The sequence below is a fragment of the Sturnus vulgaris genome, chromosome 2 (assembly GCF_052056855.1).
Source record: "Sturnus vulgaris isolate bStuVul1 chromosome 2, bStuVul1.hap1, whole genome shotgun sequence".
Taxonomy (NCBI): Eukaryota; Metazoa; Chordata; class Aves; order Passeriformes; family Sturnidae; genus Sturnus; species Sturnus vulgaris.
In genome coordinates, this window is record NC_142244.1 from 29,731,613 (window position 1) to 29,757,928 (window position 26,316).

At 45.4% G+C, this 26,316-nt stretch overlaps 1 protein-coding gene and 1 long non-coding RNA gene across 4 annotated transcripts; one reads left to right on the top strand and one right to left on the bottom strand.

Annotated features, from left to right (window-relative positions):
- Window positions 1-35: 35 nt before the first annotated feature.
- On the bottom strand, window positions 36-23,655 carry HGD (homogentisate 1,2-dioxygenase). 3 transcript variants are annotated; one of them, XM_088159024.1, is made up of 15 exons: window positions 23,536-23,655; window positions 22,047-22,258; window positions 18,441-18,512; window positions 15,484-15,572; window positions 13,710-13,815; window positions 11,457-11,516; window positions 10,902-10,993; window positions 10,274-10,308; window positions 9,052-9,131; window positions 8,823-8,922; window positions 6,433-6,557; window positions 5,755-5,859; window positions 4,478-4,604; window positions 970-1,151; window positions 36-394 (listed from the first exon to the last, which is right to left on the bottom strand). In XM_088159024.1, the coding sequence occupies exons 2-15, from the start codon at window positions 22,170-22,172 to the stop codon at window positions 263-265; spliced, it is 1,431 nt and encodes a 476-aa protein (XP_088015150.1). In that variant the 5' UTR covers window positions 22,173-22,258; window positions 23,536-23,655; the 3' UTR covers window positions 36-262. The 3 variants fall into 3 exon arrangements, with proteins under 3 accessions (XP_088015150.1, XP_088015149.1, XP_014744373.1); XM_088159023.1 differs by having other exon boundaries at window positions 22,848-23,655; XM_014888887.2 differs by lacking the exon at window positions 22,047-22,258.
- LOC148224693 (uncharacterized) lies at window positions 11,230-26,316 on the top strand. Its single transcript, XR_015801234.1, has 2 exons — window positions 11,230-21,432; window positions 24,822-26,316. It is a non-coding gene; the product is annotated as an uncharacterized LOC148224693 (long non-coding RNA).

Below are 26,316 nucleotides of genomic sequence, written 5' to 3' on the forward strand. Positions count from 1 at the left end.
TTCATACCAGCTTGAGAACCATGCAAGTACTTCAGTTTCAACATGTCACCAGGATTTAATTTAATTGAAAGTTAAGAATAATGATGGGCTTTACTGCATTTCCCACGTTTCTTAGGGATGATGGTTTTCATGGCTCAGTGGCTGGTGGAAGTGCCATTCTGTGCTGGAGCATTCTGCACTGCCCGAGCTGGCTGTGCCATCACATGTAGGTTGCTGGATTTCCCTGCCTTCACTCATGTTGCATGCAGCAGGTACTTCCCTTTTACTTGCATTTAGGGTTGAAATGACTTTTTAGAGGTTCCCAGCACTTGTAGTAGGTTTTATCTAGGCAATTTGAGGTCTGGAGGCCCCATTTGGTGACGGCAAGGCTGAGGGATGATTCAAACATGAAGGCCTGTTGGGAAGAGCAAAGGAAGGTTAGGGTAAAAGAGGAAGAATTTAAATCCAGGCAAGGTGTCTGCTCTACCACAAACAGGATTTGTATACATGGTTCAGTGTTTCCAGGTTCTGTCTTCAGCCTGACCAACTCAGGGAGAATGCTCTTCAGATCTGGCAATGCAGGCTGAAATTAGTCAGGTCTCAGGAGTGACTTTTGATTCCCTGCATGCTCAGGAAAGCCAAAAAGCTTTCTTCCAAAAGCTGTAGTTCAAGGTCTGTTGATGATCATCATTAAGATTTTAGGTGTTTGCTTCTTTACCCATAGGCTAAGACAAAAATGAAATTCTCAGCTTCCTGCTCAGGCAGCAGTTTATGTGGGCAGATGATCAAAGCTGCCTGGCATTGGATGTCTCCAGGGGAGTTCCTGGGAGTTGAGCAGTGCACATTGGTGAGGGAGCTGAATGCTGCAACAGTTGTGTCCGAGTGCTTTTCCAACTTGCCAGCAAGAGGTGACAGTACTAGGCTTTAGTTTAAAAGTGGGCACTATGCCATGCTGTACTCCAACTCTTATGAGCTCCCTTGGCTCCTTACCATGGTTCCATCTGCAACCCGCTCCGGCTCTAGCTTGACTTTGCTTGCCTTCTCGAAGCAGTCAGCATCTGGCCCATGAGGGGTCATCATGCTGTGCAAGCTGCCACCTCCCGGCTGGAAACCTTCCTCCTTTGCTTCATAGTGGCCTTTGATAAGCCCCATGAACTCGCTCATACAGTTCCCTGCAGGAAGCAAAGAGAAGAGATTGCAAAGAAGGGTGGTTGAGAGGGATCACAGACAGGCTGTGAGCTCCTTGAAACCCATGAGCTAAGTTGGGCCAAGCAGAGGGTGGAGTGGAAGTTTTTAGACAGGGTATCATGCTAGGGGATATCAGGGATCCTACAGGCAATGCTTGTAAAATTGTACAGGATTTTATTACCTGTATTCAGAAACAGAGCTCCCTAATGAAGGACATTCATTAGAAATCATCTTAATGAAGGTAGTTCCATCAATCCCTAAAAACATTCTAAGTAACGTATGCTTTCTTTTCCTGCCATCATGAGCTGTATTAGTAATGCACCTGCATAGGACTGCGTGGTGTAACCTGATTTTAAAAACTTGGATTAGGGATTGTGAACCATTGGAAAGGAAGTTCTGTATAATCATCCCTGTGTTACAGACACAATATACCTTATAAGAGAGTTTGCTCTGCTGTCCCAGGTTATATGCAGGAAATTACTTTATACTCGTCTACTACCTCTAGTGCAGTCAGGCACTTCATTATCTTATGCTTTTAATTCATGCATTATCTGCTATTTATCTACAGCCACTGTATGCCCAAAGACAAGGAGCCAAATTCTGTTCTTCCCTGAGGAAGAATACTTTCAGTAGACCCTCTGAAACCGCTAGAGTAACATACCATTAACTCAGGCAAGGAAAATTATATCTATTTCAGTACTTACTAAGTTATGCTCCCTGTAAGGAAAGTACTTTAGCAGCTGTCATCCAAGCTTTGAGCTTTTCTACGTTTGATGTGACTAAACAATATGGCAACTTCCTACTCAGAAGTTAGTTTTTGCAAAACCAGGACATGCTTCTGTAGCTATTTTATATACAGCCCTTTTTAACCACTAGTTCAGTCTTTGTTAAGTACAGTCCAGGGTCTGAAATGTTTAACAGCGAAACTAATTTAGCTCAAAGCAGGGTTGACCTATATATGTTTGCAAACATTCATTAATTTTCATTCCAAGTTGTCAGTGTCTCATGCAAGACTAGATAGTTACAAGCTTTTCATTGAACCCACGCATGTACTGCACTTGGCACAGTTAAACTTCAGTACAGACCTTGAGAGCTGGATAGCCAGTTTGTTGGCAACAGAAGTTTTAATATCTCTTAGGAAGATTGGGAAGGTAAGTAGGAAACCAGCCTGGAACTTGGGAGATGAACAAAGTCCAGTCTCTTTTTTGCTTGCAAATTTCATATGCGAACCCAAATAACTTACATGTGCCTCCCTTCCCTATTAGTTAAATAGTGTTGTCTACAAGCAGGATGTTGGGAAGTTAAAATCTCTTAGTAGCCAGTAGATATTAAGGACCCACCATCATGAGAATCACATAAGCAGTCTCTCAGACAGAATTAATATATGCCCATGGTATAAAAACTGTATCAGAGATTTTCAGTCTAAGTTAAAAAGTACTTAGGAGTAACTCACAGCCTCTAAGGATGTAAATGTAGCCAGGAGAAGTCAGTATTTACAAGCTGCGCATCCCCCTTTGTATGTGAAATTGTTATGGTGTCTAAGAGGAATCTTTTTGAAACACCATTGCTATACTTGGGGCAAAGTTAATGAAATATGAGAACCATAACTCTTGAGTGCATCGGAATTCTCTGAACGCAGGCTTTCCACTGCACCTGAGGAGCAGAGGCAACAAAGGATTTCTGGCAAGCAAAATAAGCCTCTTGTGAAATACTTGGGGAGAAAGGAATTCAGCAGAAGTGAACTTGTTGAAATTAATACAGTGCTTCTACCCCAGAGTTTCTCAGTCTTGCTTTACCTCTCTTAATGCAACAAGATTCTCATCATGGCACTAATTTCAGAAGGAATTACTGTGTGCAGTGTCTTGATAGTGACTATCACAATGTCTGCATTACTCACTCAAGCTCTTCCCCTCCATGCTGGGGTAGAGCAAGCAACCAACCTGCTCATCATGAATTTAGTGCTCAAGATTATGGCTGAGGTGCTGTGGTCAAGTGATTAGCTATGGCAGCCACATCTGTCCTCATGTGTACTCTTAGATCATCACAATGTGGACAAGAGAAGGAGTGTTCTTTCTGTCTTTTAGCACAGACAAAGCAAGGTTGAACAACTTCATACTTGTTATGGCTCACAATGCATCCGTGTAAAATTAGCACAGCTCTGCTGATGCGCAGCAGCTTCATCACAGTTAACCAGCAGGATGTCTCACCTCTTAGGGTCTAGAAAAAGTGTCTTGGCACTATCCCAGCCAGTCAGGAGACGTGTTTTCATGTCACCCTCATTATTGCATGTGAAAGCAGAATGACGGGGCAGGACTTTGCCTATGGGATTTACTCAGATGACTGCAGAGCTGCCTGCTATGCTTACAAGTGTCACTAATTCTACTGGCCTCCAAGGTGCTTGGAAATAATCTACGTAGCAGAAGAAACTGGCTGTTAAACTGTGGTTAGTAAGTGTGCAGAAAGCCTCTCAGCACTTCAAAGTGACCACAGCATGGTCACTTGATCACTTCTGAGATGGAGCCTCTTAGCTGTTGACATAAGAGGTGCAGGATGGCTGAGCTTTCCCCCTCAATCCCACAGAGCAGGGTGTCTCATCCTCTCCCTGAAAGGGCAGTCCCATATCAGGAACTGGATTTCTAGCATCCATTCAATGCAATACATTGCCATGCTCTGCCAAGACGAAGCCAAAAAACTGCCAAAAAGAGACCAGCTCTGTGGATGGCAACCAAATCCCAAAAATACTAACCAACTCCCTGCCTGAGAAGCCAGTTCCTCATCACTGGTTTCTTAAATGCGAGCAGTACTTCCAGGTGGTGAAGAAGGGCTGAGGAGAGCCAATTCCCTTCTTTGCTGTATACCTGATCTCATAATACAAGTGCCAGCTCTACACCCCTTTGTGCTTCTCACCGCTTGTAATATATTTCCCTTTCTCCTGTTCTTTATCTATGTACTCTAATGAGGTATTAAGTAATTCATGGCTGGGTGACAGGACCATATCTGACTCATTCGTACAATGCCAAGTACAATATGCACCCAGGCTCTGTGGGAGCCCCTGGAGTACAGATATATCCATCTATGAAGAAGCAATGAGCCCATCACCTCAGAGTTTTCATGAGAGATGCTTTAAATAGGGACATCTTTGGATTTGTCCATTTTCTAGTGAGAACAGACTGACTCCAAGAAGCTGACTGACTGAGCCAAGGACAACAAGCCAGACTGCTGCTTCCTTGCGCATGCTCTCAAATAAACAGAGAATTGTTTCTTTTCTGCAATCATGGACTCAAGCACAACCAAGAAAGTGCAGACGTACGGTGGTAGTAAGGTGGACGGAAGGTGTTGTTAGCCACCCCCCATCGTGGGGGAAATATGACAAAGTCAGCAAGTGCCACTCCAGCACGGGTCGTCTTGGCTGTCAGGACAGTGAAGATGGAAGGATCCTGGAAAAAAGCAAAGTAAAAAAACATGATTCAGAGCAGGGCTCGGAGCGGTTTGCTCAGGTCACCCAGGTGGTAAACCTGACTGATACACCCTGTTCCTTGCTTAAACACTTTTGTCACCTGCACCTGATAGTGTGGATGAGATTTGGGACCCTGGGGGACAGCACTCAGCATTACAATTCCATGCTGTACAGTGGAGACAAGAAATGGGTCTGGATGGTTCTTCCTTTGAGCAGCTTTGACGATCCTTCCCCATCCTGGCACTTGTAGCTGGCAGCACAGATGAGGAAGGTGGACAACACTGCAAGATGAGGTACTGCAATTCCAGGAGCAGTCTCCAACACTCCTACCACAAAACCACACCTTTTCCTTAGCCAGTTACAGAGGACAGGAGCATCCTGCTAGAGGTATTTAGCCTCATGGCCCTGTTAGTTTACAACTGGAGGAGAAATTGCAGAGAAATTGTGGCTTGTTGAAATCTCTAGTCCAGTAAAATTATTTTTCTGGGCTTTGATCCTAAACCCATCCTTCTCCTGCCAAATTTTTCTGGGGTTTTAAACAATACTTTATGTTGGTTTTCTCACTAGAAATGCTCCAGTCTCCTTGCACACACACTTGCATTGCTGTGGGCACCTCTCCCACTGGACTGGTTTCCTTTTTAGATGAGTTTGCTCACATTAGTTTTGGCTTTAGTTATTTTCCATAACATCTAGAAATTATTACAATGAAAGCTAACAGCTCTTCAAAATGAAATTCAGTGCTGGACTCAGAGAACCAGAGGAAGGAGTCTGTCCAATAGCAAGGAATAAATCATGGCAAGAATTTGAAGCAACAGTGTTTTTGCTGAGTTGAGTGTATGTTGGCATCAGTATTCATTCCTCCTCCACGGCACAGAAATTCTATGCTATGCTGCTCAAAGCTGTTTAAGAAGCTGATCAACCTCCAGTTATGTCTTTGTACCACAAAGGAAGACATCTTCTCCTATGAAATCTTGGTTTGGACCCAGGGAAAGCAGCACAAAAGATTTTACACTGTGTCTTAGAGCACAACATATTTTTTAGAAGGCACAGAGCCCCTGGAGCTCAGGGTGGGTTTGGATAGTATAGCAGCCACAACATTTTGCTTTGCTTTGCCCTGTTCCAGAACTTACCGCGTGGTCAAAAGCAACAGCATTAATGACCATGAATTTTTCCAGGTGGTATTTGTATGGCGTGTAGTTTCCATGCCAAGCTACAACATTGTAGGGGGAGTAATCCTAGCAAAGCAAAGAGACAGAGGATTACCACATACCTTCAAACATGCTGAACATGTGCAGGATGCTGCCCTTTTCCAAGTGAAAAGTGGGTTTAGTACTGGTTAGGGGTACACTGGCAGCTCTTTAAACACAGCCCAGTGTTTTGAGGATGAGGTTTTCCTCAGCATTTCTGCTTGGTGAGCCTCAGCCTTCCCTCTGGGGTTTGGTCTCTAAGAGCTTTTGAATGCTCAGGCAGTGTTTGGACAAGGCCAGCTGCAACACCAGCTCTCTGGTAAGGAAACAGGATTTTCACAGTAGCACCAGCTCCTCATTTCTACATTGTCACTATAAAAATGTGGAGGCAAAGACCACTGTTGAGTTTTTGGAAAACCAGGTCTTCACAAACACTTTTTTCCCAGACTGAGGATCCTCACCTAGGAAAATGAATGATCCAAGAAGACAAGGGCTCAGTTCTGCTCCACATAACTGAGCAGGACTTTGTGAGATGACATCCATGCTACTGAGCTGCAAATCCCAGCCATACACTGGCAGTCACTGCGCTTCAGTGTTACCTGTTCTCCCAGGGATCCTCACCTGCTGGGCTGCAAACAGCTTGCCCTGGTACTTGCTGATCATTGTGTAGCCCCCTGGCACTTGGCGGTCCTCATACCACGCCACAGGCACCAAGAAGTCACGAGGGTTGGCCAGGCCGTTGGCTCCTGGGAAAGAAGGAGAGATGACAAAGCTCCTTGGGCAATCAGCTAGTGCAGTGAGAGGCTGGTGCAATTTCCTGGCCTTGTGGGTGCCCTTCTGTATTACGCATGACCCAATTGCTTCTTGGCCCACCACGAGACCTGAAATAATCATGTACTTCTTGTGCTTCTATGAGCAGGTAATTGTAATTCATCCAAGCATTCAGGTCCATGCTCCCTTTGTGACTAAGACAGGTCTCCTCTAGTTGCCTTCTGAATGAGATTAGTACGTCATCCTCAATTAAAGGCATGTAACAACCAGGAATTAAGTGAAAAATGGAGAATTAATTGCTCTCTGTTCCGGGACATCCTGCTGACAGGATGCTTAGCCATGCAGACATTATGAAGCCTGTCACAAGGGGGCCAAATACATTTCTGAATGCTAACAAAGAGAGCAATAAAATACTTACAAACTTGGGGCATACTGAGGGGTTGCTTAATGTGAAGAGTGCATTTTCAAAGTGCAAAGCACGATATAGTTGCTGGAGCATTCTTCTCCTCATTAGTATTATTGTTACAAAGTGCTTTTGAATTTCTTGGATAAAAATGCAGACATTACTACCCGCTGCTAAGGTTTAACAGTCTCTGCTTTTCTCCAGCTGTCACTTTTTTTCAAGTGAAAAGTGAAGTTAAAATAAAATAAGACTGAAATACAAAAGATTGTGGTCTCTGAGGGGAAGACGGGTAGATGGTGAGAAGAGAAGCTTTTATAATTACCACCTCCTAAAAAGGTGCACTCTTTTCTTTTCAAAGAAAGTAAGCCTTGTAATAGAGTCCTGCTTTGTGGAGAAAAAAAACACCAAATCAAAATCCCAAATAAAGTCTAACTGCGTCTGAAAAACTAGCTAATGAGAAAACTTATTAAAAACAGACTGGGCAACCATATAAATAATCAAGTGGAGCAGGCACAGGGTATGATAAGTGAGGAGTGGCAGAAAGCTGCAGCTGGCTAAAAGGCAAGCTGTTGAAAAATCGCTGTAGGCCCCATGTGGAAAATGATGTGCAGCATGTTATACAGAGGAGATGTTTAAGAGGGGTTCCATTGAACAGCTGCAGATTGGGTTGGTTCTCCACTGAAAGAAGGACCAGCTTCACTTTCATCATGGCCATGAGATACAGATGCCCCTGAATGCAGATGTGCCACACCAAGCTTGTTACTGATTGATAATACAAGTTAATTTGCTTGAAGCATGTTCAGTCCTTTAGATCGCACTGAGAGCTAAAAATATCTAAAAATATCTAGTGGGGAAAAAAAATCCCAAACCTAAAACAAAATTACCAACCCCAAAACACCAGTCTGAAAGTGGAGAACTGTTTGCACTGATTTTATAGTTATTTTAGCTGTAACAAGAGGAGTTTCACTTCCCTTCCCCGAGACAATCTAAGTAGCAGTACCCAGGAGGTATTTTGCTCAGCAAGATAAATTTGGAGGCAAGTACTCAAGAGATAATAAGGTGACATAATCTCAGCTGAGCACTGTCAGAAAGCTGACTGGGAAATTGCAATGTGGGCAGCAGGCCTTCAGATGCTGTGTCTCTTTGCAATATCTTTGTCATGGCAGCAAGAGCCTGGGCCTTCATGATCTGTGACTCTGCACAGAGCAGGAGGCACTATGATTTATGAGAGTTAGACCTGCACTCAGTGAAAGCAGATGCTCCCCGGCAACATCATACAGAGATGTGAATGTGTTGCTGATCCAAGACTTGTGCTGCTCATTTTATTGGTTTCCAATTCTCCAGAGGATGCAGTTTCTGACACTAAAGCACTCTAGAGATCCAAGGTTCCTCTGTTAACAGGAGTAGGGGGCGTGGGAAATCCACTTGATTAAATCTAAAATGGGCCTTCGAGAATGTCTCATTTTCAGTTGCCTCTGAAATCTGCCCTTCCTTTTACCGGGAAAATTCTCTCCTATCACTCCAGTTTATGCCGTATCTGTAAGTATGAGGTATCAGTGGTGATGGCCTTTCGGGTTTCTTTTGGTAGGAACAGGTTCACGCCAACCAGAACTGAAAAGAAAAAGTAGAAAAGAGGGTGGGGAGTGCCAGGGGAATCTCTTCACAACTGGTCTGTCACATTTTTTGGGCAGATGCTTGCTCTTCTGGGGAATAACAGTGCTGGAATGGAAAGCATTTTTGTCAAGGAGTATGTGCATGGGAGGATGTGATGGATTTGGGCTTGCAATTCATGCTTGTCCCTATGAAATTCACTGTAGGTCTAACAGGAGATCATTACCAATGGGTCCCAGGTCAGGCAGCTCGAAGTGTGCCCCATACACCTCCAGGATGTAGCCTCTGGTCTCTCCAAACACCTCCACACTGAAACGCATTCCTTGCTAGAAAATAAAGAAAGATACTAGGATCTTCCTAGGACTTTGCTGACAAACCATGAGCAGCTGAGTGCAGGAGTTTGCTTGCTCCAACATCTGTCTCTGAACCACAGACAAGATGCATTCAGTCCTTACCTGAATGACACAGATTTCATTGGGCTCCACTAGCATCTTCCCAAACTCAGTTGTGATGAGCAGTTTTCCTTGCTGGGGCACTGTGGAAAAGAAATGCAGGCAGAGGAGCTGAAGTAGTGTGGTGATTGCCACCTTCTCTGTCCCTGTCAGAGCACCTAGGCTCCAAGAAAGAGCAATGGGCCCTTTCTGACAGCTACACAGGGAGTCTGGGCTCCCATGCAGACTCTTGCAGCTGAGACACCTGCAGTGGAGTGAAGCTTCCTGACCAGCCCCATCGTCCCCACATCACAAAAGGTACTTGTATGAGCCAAAACTTCATGGCCCCTTGGTGTAAGGTTTGCACCACAGTCCAAATAAATGAGATTTGATACATTTGGGTTCATACCTCTGTCTCACAATCTTCATATGAAACAGTGCATTTATCCATCTTTGTCATGACTGTGGCAGTATGAGATGTCTGGGAATAACTACTTCCTGAGAGTACAAGCAATACTCTGCTAACATCTGCATTGTTTTCCATGACTGTCCTGGCACAGGAGAGCTCACATTTTGACTTGAAAAACGATCAGATTTACAAAACCTGCCCTGGTACTTTTACTTCACGGTAGTGAGGGAGGTGAGTGAGAACAATTTAATAGCTACTTAATGGGACAAATGTTCCTGTTAGTTTCTTGAAGGCTCTCCTGTTCCTTACTCAAGAAAGATACAAGCAAATATCTGACTTCTAATACCACTCAGAATATTTTTCATCATGTGTGGACTTTATGTGTCAACCTCCACATGCACTGTGGCAGTCTGGTTGCCTGAGGCTGGCACAGCACGGGAGCTAAGCTGCTGTGCCAAATAATCTTGGGCTAAAGCAGCAAAGGCATCTAACTATAAGCTGTTAAGAAATCCTAAGGTTTATAATTTCCAGAAAACCTCTGCCTGTGGCATGTCTAATACCAGTCTGGGGAGCACTGGGAAATGATCCCTGAGCACCATGGCAAGGAAGCTGGGTCACTGCTCAAAGAGTTGCAGTGTGGCACAAGAGTAGTGCAACTTGCCCAACAGCCAAGCTGGTGCCAGACCACCAAATCTGCATGGCAATGGGGGTGAAGCCAACCCTCTCCTCCAAATCTTGGCTGTAGAGCCCCAGGCTCTGGAAGAAGAAAGAGGCAGGCAGGTGGTACCCCAGGTAGAACTACCTGGAGGAAAAAAGAAGCTAAAAGCATCAACTCACCAATCAGGAAGTCGCCATCCGAATTATAAAGGCATCTAAAGAAAAAGGGAAACAGTAAGGTTAAGGTGTTATAAGTCCCGTGCATTTCTGCACACCACAGCCACTGCTGGGGAGTTTTGAGCTGGGAGACTAACATGGCAAAGTTTCACAAATTCACAGAATATTCTGAGTTGGAAGGGACCCACAAGGATCATCAAGCCCAACTCTTAAGTAAACGGCCCAGCCTGGAAATATGACGCTCTCTGACCTCTGCCGGGTCCCTGCCTTTGTACTCATGGGCACATCAGCTACTGTAAGCTGAGGAGTGGGGCTGATTTTCCTCCTGAGCCACTGCAGGAAGCAGCAATGCCTGCTGCATGTGTGTTGAATTCTGAGGAGCAGCTAGAGGATCTAAATCCAGCATATCTTCTCTTGCTGCACTTCCATGTCCAGTTCCCTACTTCTCTTGGTGGTTCCTCACCCACTCCTCTGGTATTTGACCACAAAGCACAACCTGCTGTGGACATGGAGAACGTTTGTCTGTGCACACAGGAACACAGGACATACAGAGATGCTGGGAGCTGGACTCAGGTTGATGGCAGGCAGACAGCCTGCAGCAGTCTGAGCCACCAGCACAGCAGGCACTGACCTGTTGATCATGGAGGTGTTGCAGACAAAAATATGGATGGCAATGCCATTGCGTCCTCTGGGCTCACCGGCGCCACACAAGGTGTGCAGTCCCTACATGCAAACCCAAAGCACCAGGAGTGAGCAGAAGGCAGGGGAGCAGGGATAGCCCTCTTTCCTCCCCTCACCCCACCCTCTTGCTGGGTCTCATCTCCTCTCTCACTTCCCACACGGCTACCAGCCTTTACTCTATGTGTCCATTTGTCAAATGAGTTGGATTCTCTTTAATATAATTAGGGTTTCTTAAAATCCATGCAAGCTAGTGTTTTCCAGCCAAGGGTCTGGGGAAAACTGAGAGTTTGGGCTATTTTTTTCTTTAAGAGTTACTTGAAAGTCAATGAAGAAAATCAAGCCCAGTGCCAGTTGCTTGAAATCTGCAATCCTATAGGTGTTCTGCAAGCCCAGTGTTTTCAAAACTGCCAATATTACCCCAATTCTGAGCATCTTGTGTGCCCCGCCACCCCCCGAGGGGAAACAGAGATAGAGGATGCCCAGATGCCCTGGTTCCCCAACTTACACTCACAAAGTCCATCTTATTCTGGGGGGCTTTTGGAATCTCGAAAGGTTTCCATCGCAGCTAGATTGCAGCAAACAAAAAAAAACAAGAAAGAGGTGCCAGTGATCAGAACACTGAAATGGTAATTCAAAAAGTAGACCCCATCCTTCCCCTTGCTGACATAGCTCTCTCTTTCCCCTCTTTCCTCATTGCCTTGATCATCTGGTTTATCGTCTGGTTTATAAGGGGTTTTTTTGGTGTTTTTTGTTTGGTTGTTTTTTTTTGTTTTGTTTTGTTTTAATTTTTAAAAATTTTTATTTGGGGGGCTTTTAAAAATTTTAAGCACAATTTTGTAAAGTAATTGGCAGGCTTGTGTAATGCCAAGGTTAAAAAGATCCTATTTAAAATCTGTCTCTATTAATAACAACACTTTTGAGAGCAAAGAAATTCAGATAAGCCAGTTTTCCACAGTCAAATTGTTATGGTCCTGTGCTCCATGCTGAATGATTTAGTCCTCCTGTGACCCAAACATGACATTCTTTTTTGCTCCACCTCATTTTCCCCACATCCAAAGCAGAAATAGCTCTGCCTGCATGACCAGGAGCCACGAGTAGCACTAATTACTTCTTGTAAAGCTTATTGAGGTCCTAAGGCAGAAGGTGACAGAGGAGTCCAAAATATTTGTTGGATTTGAATCCACCTGCATCCTCTCATGAGAAGTTTCACAGTTTATGTTTGTCTGGGGCTTTTCTGTTTGTTTGTTTGGGTTTTTGTTTGGTTATTTTGGTTTTTTACTCTGACATTTGTTATTGGTGTTTGTTTTCTCCCTGCCTCTCAGTCATAACTTTCCTTTGCCATCTCTGTTCCGGTCTGGAGAGTTTTCTTCTGTTTCAGCATTTCTTGCTCAGGTGCCACCCCATATTTTTCCATCACTTTTGACTCCTTTTCAGTTCTGTCATCTGTATCTTTTATAATTCTGACATTGTCCTTGGGTAATTTTAGTGTCATTTTCCCCATTGACTTCAATGGGAAAAATTGCTCAAGGTGGCTCCATATGGCCATCTTTTTAGATGGATGAGGATTGCTGAAGACCCTTAAGTATCTGGGTGAAACACAAAGCATCACAGGGAAGAGTAGGTATTCCTCAACAAACTGAACCTTGATCTGGCTCTGCTTCAGAGAGGATAAAAGAAGGAAAGCAGGAAGGTGGCTCCCACTTACTGCCAGGAAATAACTCTTCTGGGTTTGGTGGTTGCCCCTGAAAGTGGCAAGAGAGGGAGTGGGCAGGAGCTTTGATGCTGTTTCCTTAGACTAAAAAGGTACTGCACATAAATGGTTTCAAATGCTTGAGAGCTGGGCATCTTGGAATTATTGTAATCATAAATAAAGGTAGATGTAGGGTGCAAAAGGGCATCAAGGATGGATGAGGTGATAACAGAAGTCAGTGGAGCTTCCTTTGGGAAAGAGCACCAAAGGCATGAAAATATAAGCCTGTCACTGCTCCTTGGTCAATGTCTGGAAAACATATTCCAACAGATCTGAGAAATTATTTAGACAAATGGTGAGGCTGCCAGAAGGCTGGAAGTTAGCTCATCATGATGCATCAAAGGGCAAAACCTGAGAGAAATGAAAACCAACGACCACGAGATGATGTTGAGAGAAGAATGGCAACAGATTAGCAAAACCAAATGTTCTGGGGCTGGTAGGGAAGAAATCATAATTAAAGAAAATGGTAAGGCCATAACAGAGAAAGACAAATGCCATCTCTCTGTGTGACTCTCCAGAATGAAGCAAGATTTCCCATGAGAGCTGCAGAGAAATGGGTTAGCAGCCAGTAGCCTCTCCAAAAGTGCAGGGAAGGAGAGGATAGATGGCAGAGACATACGGCTGCTCTGCCAGCTGAACTGGGGCATGAGAATTTGATGGGGGGCACTGAAGGAGAAGAGAGAGCAGATTAAAATTTGGCCAACAGGAGCCCCCAAGGGAGATGCCAGGTAGTGCAGATCTAACCCTGTGGCACTGTAGGCTGCTGAGAAGCAGCACAAGGATCTGTCAAGATGAGAAGCAGCAAGCATTGAGGGCTGTTCTTCCTTGGGTCACCATGGTGAGGAACAATGAACAGGTGGCAGACAAGATCTTCTTCTGAATTGGTCAGACCCCCAGGAACCCATGGTTTCCCTCAGACCTCTTGCAACTCAGTGCCTTGGCACTTCTAATTAGTTTGACATTTGACTGTCCTCCTGGCAGGACCAGGGCTCCTTCCAGCATGGTTACCTGGTTGGGGTCAGGCTCAATTTCATCCCAGTCATGCGTCAAGTGGCCCTCCTCGAGAGGTTTGAAGGGTTTGTGGCAGACTGAAGGTAGGATTCGATACAGCCAGCTACAAAGAAGGAAAACACCTGGATAAGCCTGGGGAAGAGGTTTAACCCTCTGGATAGCTGCTGGCTGATTGAGATCCTAGAATAACATTTACATGGGTGGCAACTGGAACAAAAGGTTTATTAAATATCGAATTAATAATATTAATATTAAAATTACATAGCAAACAACAGCTCACAGCTGGAGGTTTCCAGAGAGATGGCTTTTATTATAGGTTCTAAATACAAACGTGCTGCTTTATATAGGTAAATGCCTATATGTGTATTTACATGTAATTACTTATGTCTACATTCACATATATGCATATATAAAAAAAAGACTCAGCTTTTTCTGTTGCTGAAATACAACAGTCTCACAGTTAGAAAAAGAAGCTTGTTTAAACATAGCTATAAAGCAGTGCAGACAAGACAGGGACAAGCAGTGTGCCATGGAAAGAACAGAGGAGCTCTCTGGAGACAGCCTGTATCTGAATTTGGACAGATTACAAAAAGTAGCATCCTATGCTTCATTTGCCATGCCCATACAGCAAAGCCCAGAGTTTATGTGATGCTTCCTGCTGCTGTAGGAGGTCCCCTATAACCTCCGTCACTGACTGGGACCGTCGCTCTCCTTCCTTGCTGCCTGCTGTGGCTGTGGGTCCTGCCAGCACTGCCACTCTGGCATCCACACATCCTGTATGGTGCAGCCAAACCCGAAGCTGGGCTTTCAGTCAGGTGAGAGAGCAGAGTGGATCAGAAAAGCCAGAGCTAGGCAGGGCAGCCAATGCTCTTGATATGTTAACACTGGTGGTTGCAGTTTGGACAAGTGGGAGAGGGGAGGAGGGAGCTCTCCCTTGAGAGCTGGAAAAATTCCATCAAGAACACTTCGTGCAGCAAACAATGATTCATCCCTTTCCCATGCACACTGAGAGCTGGCACCAGCCTGGAGAGCAGAGGCATCTCAGATGATGCATTTAATTTAAACAAGCAGCAAAAGGAACAGAAGAGCCACAGTGAGAGAAGCAAAAACAGAAACCCATCTTCTGCAATCTGGTTATGGCTGGAACATGACAACTGTGACAGAGCTCTGGAAAGCTTGCTGCTGGCTGGAACAAGCTGTTCCCAGCACTGCTGAGGTGTTAAAGACCATGCTGGCACTTTTCTGAGGCACTGGGCAGCCCCAGAACGGGAACAGACTGAGCTAGCACCTCACTGGCTCCAACCAGTGTGCAGACACACCTACTGGGGAAAAGAGGCTTAGGTTCTCAGAGGGTTGACTTTGACACTGTCCATCATCACATGCTTACCAGTGCCAGTGGCAGGAGTGGTCTTTCCATAGAAGCATCAGGGCTGATACCCCAAGATTGTTTCACACGGCACACATAACCCATTCAGGACTATGTGGTCCCTGTGAACATCCCCCCCTTTTCTCATCTTGCTCAGAAAACCACTTTACTTCCCTCCCCAATCACTCCTTTCTCAACATTTTCTTAACCCACTTGCCCCACCAAAGCCTTTTCTTTTCCTATCCTGTGGTCTTCTGTCTTTGTCTCTCTCCCAGTGCACAGCAGAGGTTTTATACCCTTCTAGGCTTGCAGAAAGTACTGGTGGCACTGAGGCAGCCTCTCCACTGCTCCCCAGTGCTCATCCCAAGTGCCACATCCCCCACCCACTGCCAGGGGTCATGGTACCTTCGCTTGTTGGTGGGCCGGGGACAGGTGAAAGCAGAGCCTGAGAGCTGTTCCGCATACAGGCCATATGGGCAGACTTGAGGGTTATTCTGGATGGGAGGAGAAGGAAAAATAAGGAGTGAGAGTCAGTGGTATGGAACTTGTCTCTGAAGCCTCCAGCAGAGCACTGACCTGAGCACCCAGCACCCTGATGCTGTAGGGTACTGTGCTCTCTTGAGACTGTGCTTCAGCTCCAGTATTTGTGTGTTCTTGCTCCTCTGAGGCACCAGCCAGACCCCAAACACCACTCCCACATCCCACAAAAGTGCCCTAATGAGTCAGCACAGCCACTGGGGCAGCCATAGAATAAGCTGCAAGGGGCAGTGCTGCACAGGGTCAGAAACAGGAGCATCAGGGAAAAGGAAATAATTCCCAGTGAATACAGACTGAAAAGCAGATGGGTATTGAGCACAAACTTTTCTCAGGCCAAGTGTTCAGAGGGGTTACCCCAGAGCACCATGTCTGGCTGGTTTTCCAGAAGGCTAATAAAGACTTACAGAAGCTGAATGCACTGAATTCCCCCTTCTCCTCCTGCCCTCTGCCTTTGGAACCAGTGCCCAGAGCAGGTGTTTTGGCATCGTACTGCTTCCTCCTGACAGTGCTGCTTGCTGCCCAAAAGCATCAGTGACCTGTGAAGGAGCCTTTGCTTTCCTGCAGGGTTTCTGCACAGTGAGAGCCCTTCTTTGGAGTACAAAGTGGGCACTTCCCCCTTTGCAGAGCCGTGGTTACAACTAGCACAGGTTTTAGCAACCCTTATGAGTTCATAACTGCAGGACAGATCCCTCCTTTTCAGAGAACAGAAAGGAACCATTTTGATCTAAGTAGGCCATCATCTATTTTTTTGAGATCAGCAAGAAGCAAAGACATCCAAGAACTGCAGAAAACACCCCAGTGGGACAGTCATATACCATTTGCTATCCCTTCTCCCTCCTGCAAGGTCTGCTATAGTATCCTGTATCCTGCTGCTAAGCACACCAGCCATCCACACAGAATCAAACCCTGCCTTGAGGGGTGGGCAGAGGAGAGAGCTAAAGCTCTCTGAGTGTGTGTAGCTTCCAGCCCTCCGGCTCCATCTTGTCAGGATGGGTGTGCAGTGAAGCAGGGGGATCAATAACCCTTGGAATTTTTATCTTAGCCAGCGCTATTGCAGATGTCAGTCTTACAAATACTGCATTGGAGAAAGGATCCACTCCTGGGACTGAAGATCTTTTTTGTCTAACTTGTTTTCAGATTTTTCTATTAACTCTTTTGGTACAGAATCCACACTCTGTTCAGATGAGAGCACCTCAAGCCACGAGCTGGAGGAGTCTGCTCTGGAAAGTGGTGCTGCTGTGGAAATCCTCAAAGAGCACATACACCACATCTCATTGTCTTTTTAGACCAGCAGCCATCACTATTGATCTTCCAGTTTTAAGGTGCCTCTCTCTTACATTTTTTCTAGCCAGCCTCAGTAACAAGACACTGCATCGGCCAAACTACCAGCCTGAATCAGCACAGCAGTTTGTCTTGTGAGCACACCGTGGGCTGCTATGCACACCTAGGGAACATTTGCATTTAATGTGTCTCTGTGTTGTTAGTGTCCTCACTGGCACACAACATGTGGAAATCCAGAAAACTCAGGAAAAGCAAAAGTTGAAAAAGTCTCCGTTTGACCTTTATTTTACTGGCCTCTTTGCATAGATGAGGAAGAAGAGCACCAAGGGATGTAATTGGCTAAGAACCAAGTCATAGAATCCTAGAATGGTTTGGATTGGAAGGTATCCTAAAGATCATCTAGTTCCAAACTCCCTGCCAAGGACAGGGCCACTTCCCACGTGACTAGGTTGTTTAAAACCCCATCCAACCTGACCTAGAATATTTCCAGGGATGGGCTATCCACAGCTTCTCTGGGCAATCTGTGCCAGTGTTGCGCCATTCTCATAGTAAATAATTTCTTCTTAATATCTAATCTAAACCTGCCTTCTTTTGGCTTAAAGTCATTCTCCCTTGTCCTATCTACTACATGCCATTGTGAAAAGTCTCCCTGCAGATCCCTTGTAGCCTCATTCAGGTACTGGAAGGTGCTATAAAGTCTTCCTGGAGCCTTCTCTTATCTTCTGAGGCTGAACAACCCCAACCCTCTAAGCATGTCTTCAGAGGAGATGTGCTGCCATCTAAGTCCAAAGGATTACAGGAGATCCAAGGGAAGCCACAGGCAGCATCAGAGTATGTGCTGGTGTAGAGGAGCACACTCTGGCAGCACAAAAGGAGGTGAGAGAGGTTTAATTCTTCAGTGTTTCATTCTCGCCTCTGGGTACTGGGAGGGTAGCACCTCATGGGTTGCGATTCCTTTCCTTAAAACAGAACGACCCCACATAATTTATTTTCATTCAACATGCTCGGAAGTTACTTTTAAAAATGGATCTGTCAGTTTATTACTACAGGCATTCATGTCCCCTCCCTACAAAAAAGCTTTTCCCCTGCCAAAGACTCATATGTCAGCTTCATTGAACCCCATTCCTACAGAAGTTGTGAAACCTGCCTCTCCTCCATGAGCATATCTCTCTCTGCCAATCTTGAAACTTCTTCTCTGGTTTAATCCAGAGCTGGTGGCTTCCTTCTCAGTGTGGCTGAGCCACTTGTATTGCAGACTCCTTTAGGAAAAAAAACATGTAGCTGAGCAGAGGTAATTTAGGCAAGTCTTAACACTCAAGGGGAAATTTTGAAGCTTACAAATAACTTAAAAACAGGAAGTATGAATGGAAATCTTTAGCTCTGACTTCCTCCAACATCTTATTACTCCAGTCTTGTATAAAGAAGGGTCCTGGAGATTTTCATGGTGGCAGAGGGAAAGGAAACATGTTAAGATGAAAAGAAGCCAAGGGATTAGATATTCACTCAAGTGCATTTTGATAACGCACTTAAAAAAACCTCAGTACCTGTCCTTCTGGTAAAGCTCCCGGACAGCGTGGATCCTCAGAAATATGCTCATTTCCAAATCCCGACATGTACTGTAAAATAAACCACACAGCACATCACTGTTTTGAAAACACAATCTAAACCTCTCCAAACAACCCACCCATTGCTTTCCCATGCGTTTGTCCAGGCTCTTTGTATGCATTAAGATTTTCTCAAGTGATCTGCTTGCATGTTGCCACAGACCATTTTCACAGCTCCTAGATTTGCTTCATTAGTTAACCATGTGGTAGGCTGGGAAGCACAGTAATTGATCTCCTAAGTCTGCATATCTATTTTGACTACATTCTGCTCCATCAAGCCACTGGAGAAAACCCAAATATCACATTTACTGTCAGACTCAAGGACAACAGGGTGATGGATAGAAGAACTGTGCACCAACGTTATGGATATGTGCTAGCACCATTCGTGTTCAATCTGGCTTTGCTTCAATCATGGGTGTTTCAAAATCTGCAGACTGCTTTGCAAATTTGTTCAGTGAGCCCTCAGATTCTTAGGGAATGAAACTGGGAATCATTTGGTTGACATGCCTTGTGATAAATCCCCATGCTCACATAAAAGGCCAGGATGTAGATGGGATGAGGGAGGAAAGGAAACAGAGCCAAGTTAAACTGTGTCACTGATCTGCCCTAAATAAGTGTTGTCCTGTTGGGCATGAACTGTCCACCATAGTAGTAAGCAAGAATTAATCCATTACTGGGTGATTGTCAGGTCTCTAGAGCAGTGAATTTCCAAGAGACCCACGGATGGAACAGACCTTCACGTTCTTCCACATCTGCCCTGCCTACAGCTGAGCATGGCTAAAAGCCACGGAATAGAGTGGCTGCAGATCCCAGCTTTGCAGAACTGGGAAAATCCCTGCAGCAAGCATGAGACACATAAGGGAAGCAGGAATAACAGACCTGTTATAACAGACCAGGAAGCCACAAAACTGATGAGCTCTGCATGAAAGCAGAGGTGTTTTTTGGCAGGGACCAGGGGTTCAGCCCCGTGGCCTGGGGAGGGAGTTAAATATTAATGCAGCCCTCTAACAACTGCAAGAGTAGTGGGGCTGCTCATCAGCCTTCAGACAACAGTGCCAGGATGGCAAAACTCAGGAGCCCTTAGGCTTGCCTGTCACACATCCTGGCTGTGACCATCACTGAGCAGCCCCGTAAGGTGCAGGGACCATCGTCAGTGTGGTATGACCCTCCAGGAGGCACAGGTCTGAGATTAAAGTGGACTGACAAAGTCCCTATACCTGGTTTATTTTATATGTAGTATTACAGCGCCTGGATTATTCCCCCAGGTGTGCTCAATCTTGGGCAATTTGCAGCCCCCTTATAATTTTCCAAATGTAGCAGACACTCAGACAGCTAGCCTGAAACCTCCTGAGAAATCATGCATTTTCCTAAGGCTCCTTTCAGCTACCTGTAAGAGAAGACCATTCCCAGGGGGCGGAGGCTGGCTGGAAGCCCTGCTCAACCTGAACCTGAAAACAACCTGGTTTCCATTGGTTCAGGGAGGATATTTCTCTCGTCTTACAAATGAATATACATGACTAGGAGCTACACTCCGCTGGGTTCTGCAAGAAGCATATTGATATGCAAAGGAGTAGGTCACTTAAGCAGCCTTTGTAAATGTATGGTATTGGAGCATTCTCCTCCCCCCCCCGTCTTTAAAACCAGAAATGCAGCAATATCTCGTGGGACTGCAGCAGTTCCAGAATTAACTGAGACTTCCACACTGCATCCTCCTTTACCGGTAACATAGAGGTGGTTCGAGTATTTGCCTTCGGGGTAGCCCTGGTGGAAAGGGGAGGAAAGGGGGAAGAGGGAACAAATTCATTTTCTGGAAGCATAGCCAGCAAGATTCGAAAGGCTATGCTGAATGCTGGGAGGGGACAGTCAGTGGTTTTCTGGAGGGTTTGTGTACCTGGCAAGCAACATGTGCTCCCCAGCAGCCCCGTGCGACACTGCTGGGGTGACGGGAAAAGGAGGCACAGAGATTTGGCTATGACAAATCCATCTCTTGTCCTTCAGACTAAAAAGCTGACGACCAGTCCCATTGCTTCTGCTGGCTGGGCCAGAGGAAAGAAAGAAAAGCAACTCAGCAGCAAGCGTCTTGTGGCAGCAACTGCTCTGAGCCCGCGCTGGTGCTGCACCACACCTTGCCCGAGGACAGCAATGCAGGAGGCACGTTCCCACTAGGCTGGATGCAGAGCTGCTGCCTTCCCCAGCTGCACCAGGGAATGCAAAGGGTGGCACTGCCGTGCTGCCTCAAGAGTGGTGGCAGAAGCTGCTGCATCATTGTTTGGTCAAATAAATTCTTTCTAGCCAAAAAAAAAAAAAAAAAAAAAGAATTCTCAGGTAACTGCATCGAGGGCTGGAAAGAAGACATTGGAAGGATTGCAGCCACTGGAGGGGAGATGCCTTACTGGTGATTTATCACCTGAGTGTGGCTCCAAGACTTTTGCCTGGAGATTGGATGTGGCTTTTCTTATTCCCTCTTTCATTTTCTCTTTCCCTGATGCATACCTCAGAGAGGCTTCTCTTTTCTACATGCCCATAGAGGGTTGGTGTCAAACATCATAGGAGCTCCCAAAAAGCTGTGCCACATGTGCTCCGTTCATGCCTTGGAATCATCATGCTCCAGAGCTCTGGTGCACCATGCAGGGACCCTGCTGATACAGGTTTTGTAGGAGCAGTGCTGAAAGGGCCGAGCTCATCATGGCCTTTCTCCCTTCCAATCCTCTGAGCCCACCTACCACCTCCCACCTCCTTCTCACTTTGTGTTGCACAAGGTGTCTCCAAGCCAAGGGAAATGACCTCTTTCTGCCTGCTCAGCGGCAGAGCATTCTTCCTGGACTGAAAAATCTGTGAAAATGGAACCCAACCCTTCTCAGTGAAGTGGCACCATGATTTGAGTCCAAGAGCATCTCCCCCTAGGTCTCTACATGGCCTCTACAGTTCCTAGGTAAGTTACAGATACTGAAGGTTGGGTAGGTTGATGGGCACTATTGTAGTTGAGCAGCTGGTTTCTCTGTTACACAAAATAGTCTCCGTGGCTGCTTGTTTTCAGTCCTGCTTTTAACTAATGTTGTTATTTTGTTCAAGATCCTGTAGATTTTTATGCCAACAGGACCTTAGGAATTAATCTGACTCCACTTTGGTTTTTGTTTTGTAGTTTTTCGATAAAATGAGAGAGATAAAAGCCCAGCACAGCATAAAAAATTAAGCAAAGCCCATTGATTGGAATAACTGGGATGTAAAGCAGAGTGCTCACAATGGGTGTCATGCTCTGACCTATAAACCATAACCCTTTGTTCTCCAGATTAGACAGCGGGCAAGGGAAAAATGTATTAGAAGTCTGAACACATAATCTGCAAAATAATTAAGACTCTTCTTCAAACACTGCATAATATATTTCTCTATCAGCTCCTGCTGCAGGATACAGGTAAACAACATTCCTCTCTTGACAAGAAGCATGCACTTTTTATCAGCTCAGATCAGTCAGCACTGGAGTGTTTAACTCAAATGCAGAAACACTGACATGAGCATTTGGGGCAACGAGCAGAACAGGTCTCTCACCCTCTGTGTGGGAGTCCATAGCCTCCTTGCAGGCTGAAGACAAAGCACAAAAACCAGAGCTGTGCCCTGGGGCTGCAAGGCCAATATCCCCAGAAGCAGCTGCCACCTCCCCTGACATTTCGACATCCCTCTGCTCCAAAAGTGCTGGAGATAGTCCAGGGCCAGACCTTTCCTGAAAGGAGCTGCTCAGCTCTAGACTGGAACATGACACTCTGTGGACAACAGAAGAGAGGGATGGATGCCAAGGGAGTGGAGAGGAGTGGTAAACCAACAGTTTTGGAGGAGAGATGCTAAGAAAAGGTTGAGCAAGTGAGGTGATGACAGAGTAGGGACATATGTGATGTCTCGGAGAAGAGCTGCTGGCAGAGCAGCATGTTCCCATGAGCAACTCTGGGCAGACCCACACTCAGCCTGCAGCCACAGCCACAATGTCCTACAAGGCGTTAGGGGCTGCTAGGAGCGAGTTAAAGATGGACATGGAAGATGCAGTCACAGCCATGACCCTCATCTGGAACGGTACAGGGGCAAGGCTGCCTGGCTGCTGAAAGAGGATAGTGAGAGGTGGGATGTGTCATGAACAGGCAGGGAAGAAGCACAGTGAAATCTTACTGTTTGAGGAGACAGCACTCCTCAGAGAGGAGTGAGACCTATAAGAGCACTGTGTAAAATAATGAGTATTACAGAAGGTGGTGAAGGAGCACACACATGTATCTCCAAGACTTAGGGACAGGCTTAGTAACAATGACATCCTAAAAGTCCAGGGAGAAATATGAGGATTCTGCATAAGCTCTTGAGACTCACCATGTCCTGGGCTGAAGCATTGCCACTCCTGCCTCCTGCAGCAGTTCAGGCGCCCCAATGGCCCTGAGGCAGCTGGCGCCCCCATGACAGTGGTGAGGTGATGATGAGATTCAAGGTTGCAAGTCTCAAGTTCCTATGCTTGAGCTACAAACCCACCCTATCATACCCTTCTCCCAAAGCTCTGGCAAATGGTGCAGGGAAAGCTCCTGCCAGCTGCTCTGCTGGGGCTTGGAGAGGAGGGCATGGCCACAGCCTAGTGTTCCAGGGTGCCCTTCAAGGGGAACTAAGAAACAGCCCTGAATGGAGCAGCTCCCCAGGGCTGGTAGGGAAGATGATGGCCAGGGTTGCAACATCTGGGCAGATGTTGCCAGCTAGATTTCATAGGCTGAGGGGAAAACACCCCGTGCCAGGACAGGAGGAGGGGTGCATGCCAAGGGTGGGGAAAGGACAACTCCCACCATGAAGAGGTCCTGACCAAGAATGATTTCCAAAGGAGCTGAAGAGGGAGAGAAATGCTTATTTATAGATGAAACACAGCAAAATACGTCATCCCAAGAAAGCTTTAAAAACACACCTTGACACACAAAAGAGGGGCACAATTAAATCAAACAGATCCCAAAAATTAGTGTGAGCAGAGAAAGGGTGTCTACAGCCAGCACTGGTGGGTTGCAGGCACCCGACCTCTTACCTGCAGGCCTGCCATCCTCCTCGTTGTTATCCTCTTCTTGGAGCAGACACAAACCCCGAGCAAGTATCTGGTCAAAGCAGCCTGCCAAGCAAAGCCTGCTCACTGATCGAGTGACCTGGGCTGGAGGCAGGCTGACAGTGCTGGGAGTGATAAAGTCCAAGGGAATTTTCAACCTGTTTGCTCAGCCCAGTCGGTGTTTAACCAATCGCCCTTCTCTGCAGAACCAGCCTCAGGATCGATCCGAATAAACGGGGTGAGAGGGACTGGGTTTCCTCACTGCTGCTGTTCCCCCTTAGTTGTTGAAAAAGGGGTTCTAGTTCCCACACTTGGGGAGGGAGAAAGAACAAGGTATTTAGAACCAAGAAAAGCCATTTTGCAACTGTTTTATACGCTTCCTTTGTAAATTGTACCTCTAGCCATTTTCATACACAGCCCTCTAAATGTGTAACAAATATTTGTTCAGTAATTTTTCTGAGCTGTGTTACATTGGGGATAGAAGAGATCACAGCTTCATCATGGTGAAAGCAGTGGTATTTGTGAAACACTGTGTGGCAACATTGCACAGCATTTTGGGGCAAAAAACAGGGCAGGATTTTGTATTCCTGTGATTACAGTTAGTAAGGGGAACTTACAAATTCTGAAATATTAATATTCTTCAAGAAAGCTGCTGCTGGGGAAGAAGTGGCAGCATTTAGCTACAGAATATTAACGGAAGTAGCTCTGCACTCCAGAAGTTACAGGGGAAAAACACAATTGATTTTATTTGATTTTTTTTTACTTTGAATTCTCAATGTCTCTCAAAAAAAAAAAAAAAAAAAGAAAAAAGAAAAGAAAAGAAAAGAAAAAGCAGCATTTTTTTTCCATTTCCATCACCTGCTCTGCTTATATGCCTTGCCAGGAGAAAACTTCTAGGAGGAACACACTGAAATTTTAATGTGATCCTGAATTAATGTCTCTTCCTCTCCTAGAGCATCCTGGAAGCCTTCCCTCTCCAAAGCAGTTACCAGCCCCTGTGACCCCCACAGCAGTCAATGCGAGCTTGGGCTGCAAGAGGGGCAGCCCAATCACCTTTGCTTTTCTGCAAACTGGTAGCTCCTCACACCATTCTGAGTAACACATTTGAGCCACTGAGAGCTGCCACTTTTAGGAGCTGGCAAAATAAGCTGGCTGCCCTGAGGGAGCAGGTGGGCTGTATGACGAAACAGTAGTTCTGGAGAGGGAGAGAGACTTTTCCTTGGATCTAGAAGAATCTAGACCGAGTAATCTCCAAGTTCTGTCTTCTTCAGGTCTCTGTTTCTGCACACCAAGAAGGCTCTCTCCATACCCTGGCCTCTCCCAGCTTTGCCATAAGAAATTGCTTCAGCAGAGAGGAATTCTCCAAGACAAGGCAGAGACTGTGAATATGTTAGCTCACCCTGAGCAGCGATTCATCATTGCCAAAGAAATGAAGTACCTCGCATTTGTCACCTACCCTTGAGACTCCTTTCCTACCAGACAAGATTTAAGAGCAAAAAGTTCACCTCACTTATTTTCTGACAATGAAGAATTACACATTTGACTACAGTTTAGCAAACTGCAGTTGCCGAGTTTCAGGGGTTTCCAAAATCCCCTTTTACTGAGACAAACAGCAGGAGAGAGAACATCACATTTTAGCTTACATTTCCCTTTGAGAACCTACATTTCATCTTGCTCACATCTCTTTACAGGCTCCATTCTCTTGTTTTCTTCTCAAGGGACAAGTAAAAATAAAGGTGTTGCTTTTTAATTATCTGTAGGCTTATTTCCTGGTTGTTTGTTTCCTAAAAATGGACAAGGTGTTGTCACTTTACTTACTTGGTAGCCATGTAATGTTTTAAAGCTGATTAGACTGTCTAACCATTCCATTCCATTCCATTCCATTCCATTCCATTCCATTCCATTCCATTCCATTCCATACATTATTTGCAAGATTCTGTTGAAACACCACTTAATTTATTGATTTCCAAATTATTTGAAATATGGAAAAAAGATCTTAACACATTGTGTTTCTGTCCTAGCCCATACCATTCAAGAGGGAAATAATAAATTCATGCTGATCACTCCAAGTCATCTTCATATTCTTTATGTGTGCAAACGTTTTCCAGGATTAGTTGCCTTGAAGCATCCCTTCTCAGGGATGGAGGTGAGGCTGATGGGCCTGTAGCTCTGTGGACTTCCCTTCATGCCCATAGATGTGAATATTAAGTGGTGGTCAAACACTGGAATAGATTGCACAGAGAGGTTGTGCATTCTCCACCAGGGAAGACATTCAAAACCCATCTGAATATGGTACTGGGTGACCTGCTCCAGCTGACCCTGCTTGAGCAGGGGATTGGACGAGATATCTCCAAAGGTCACTTCCAGGCTCAGTGATTCTGTGATTTAGCCTAAACAACCCCTTTAGTTAGTTGCAGTATAAATCTTGACTATAAATCTTAGGTAACATGAAATATAGATGTACTTCATTAATATTTTAGCAACTGTATTCATTATCATGTAAATATGAAACAAAGAAGCATGATGAATTTTTGCATATTATTGCATAATCATGGGGCATAAACACAACTAATTAAGCTGGAAGAATGAGCATTAAAAGCATTCATAGCTACCTTTCTGGGTTCATGATATTATCCAGTGCACGTCTTTATCTGGTGTTTACTTCAAGGAGATTCCAGCTATGAAAGACATAACAAGACCCAAAAGAAATATGTAAAAAAGCAAAAGACCACTGTAAAAAAACCAAAAACCAAAAATACCACTGTA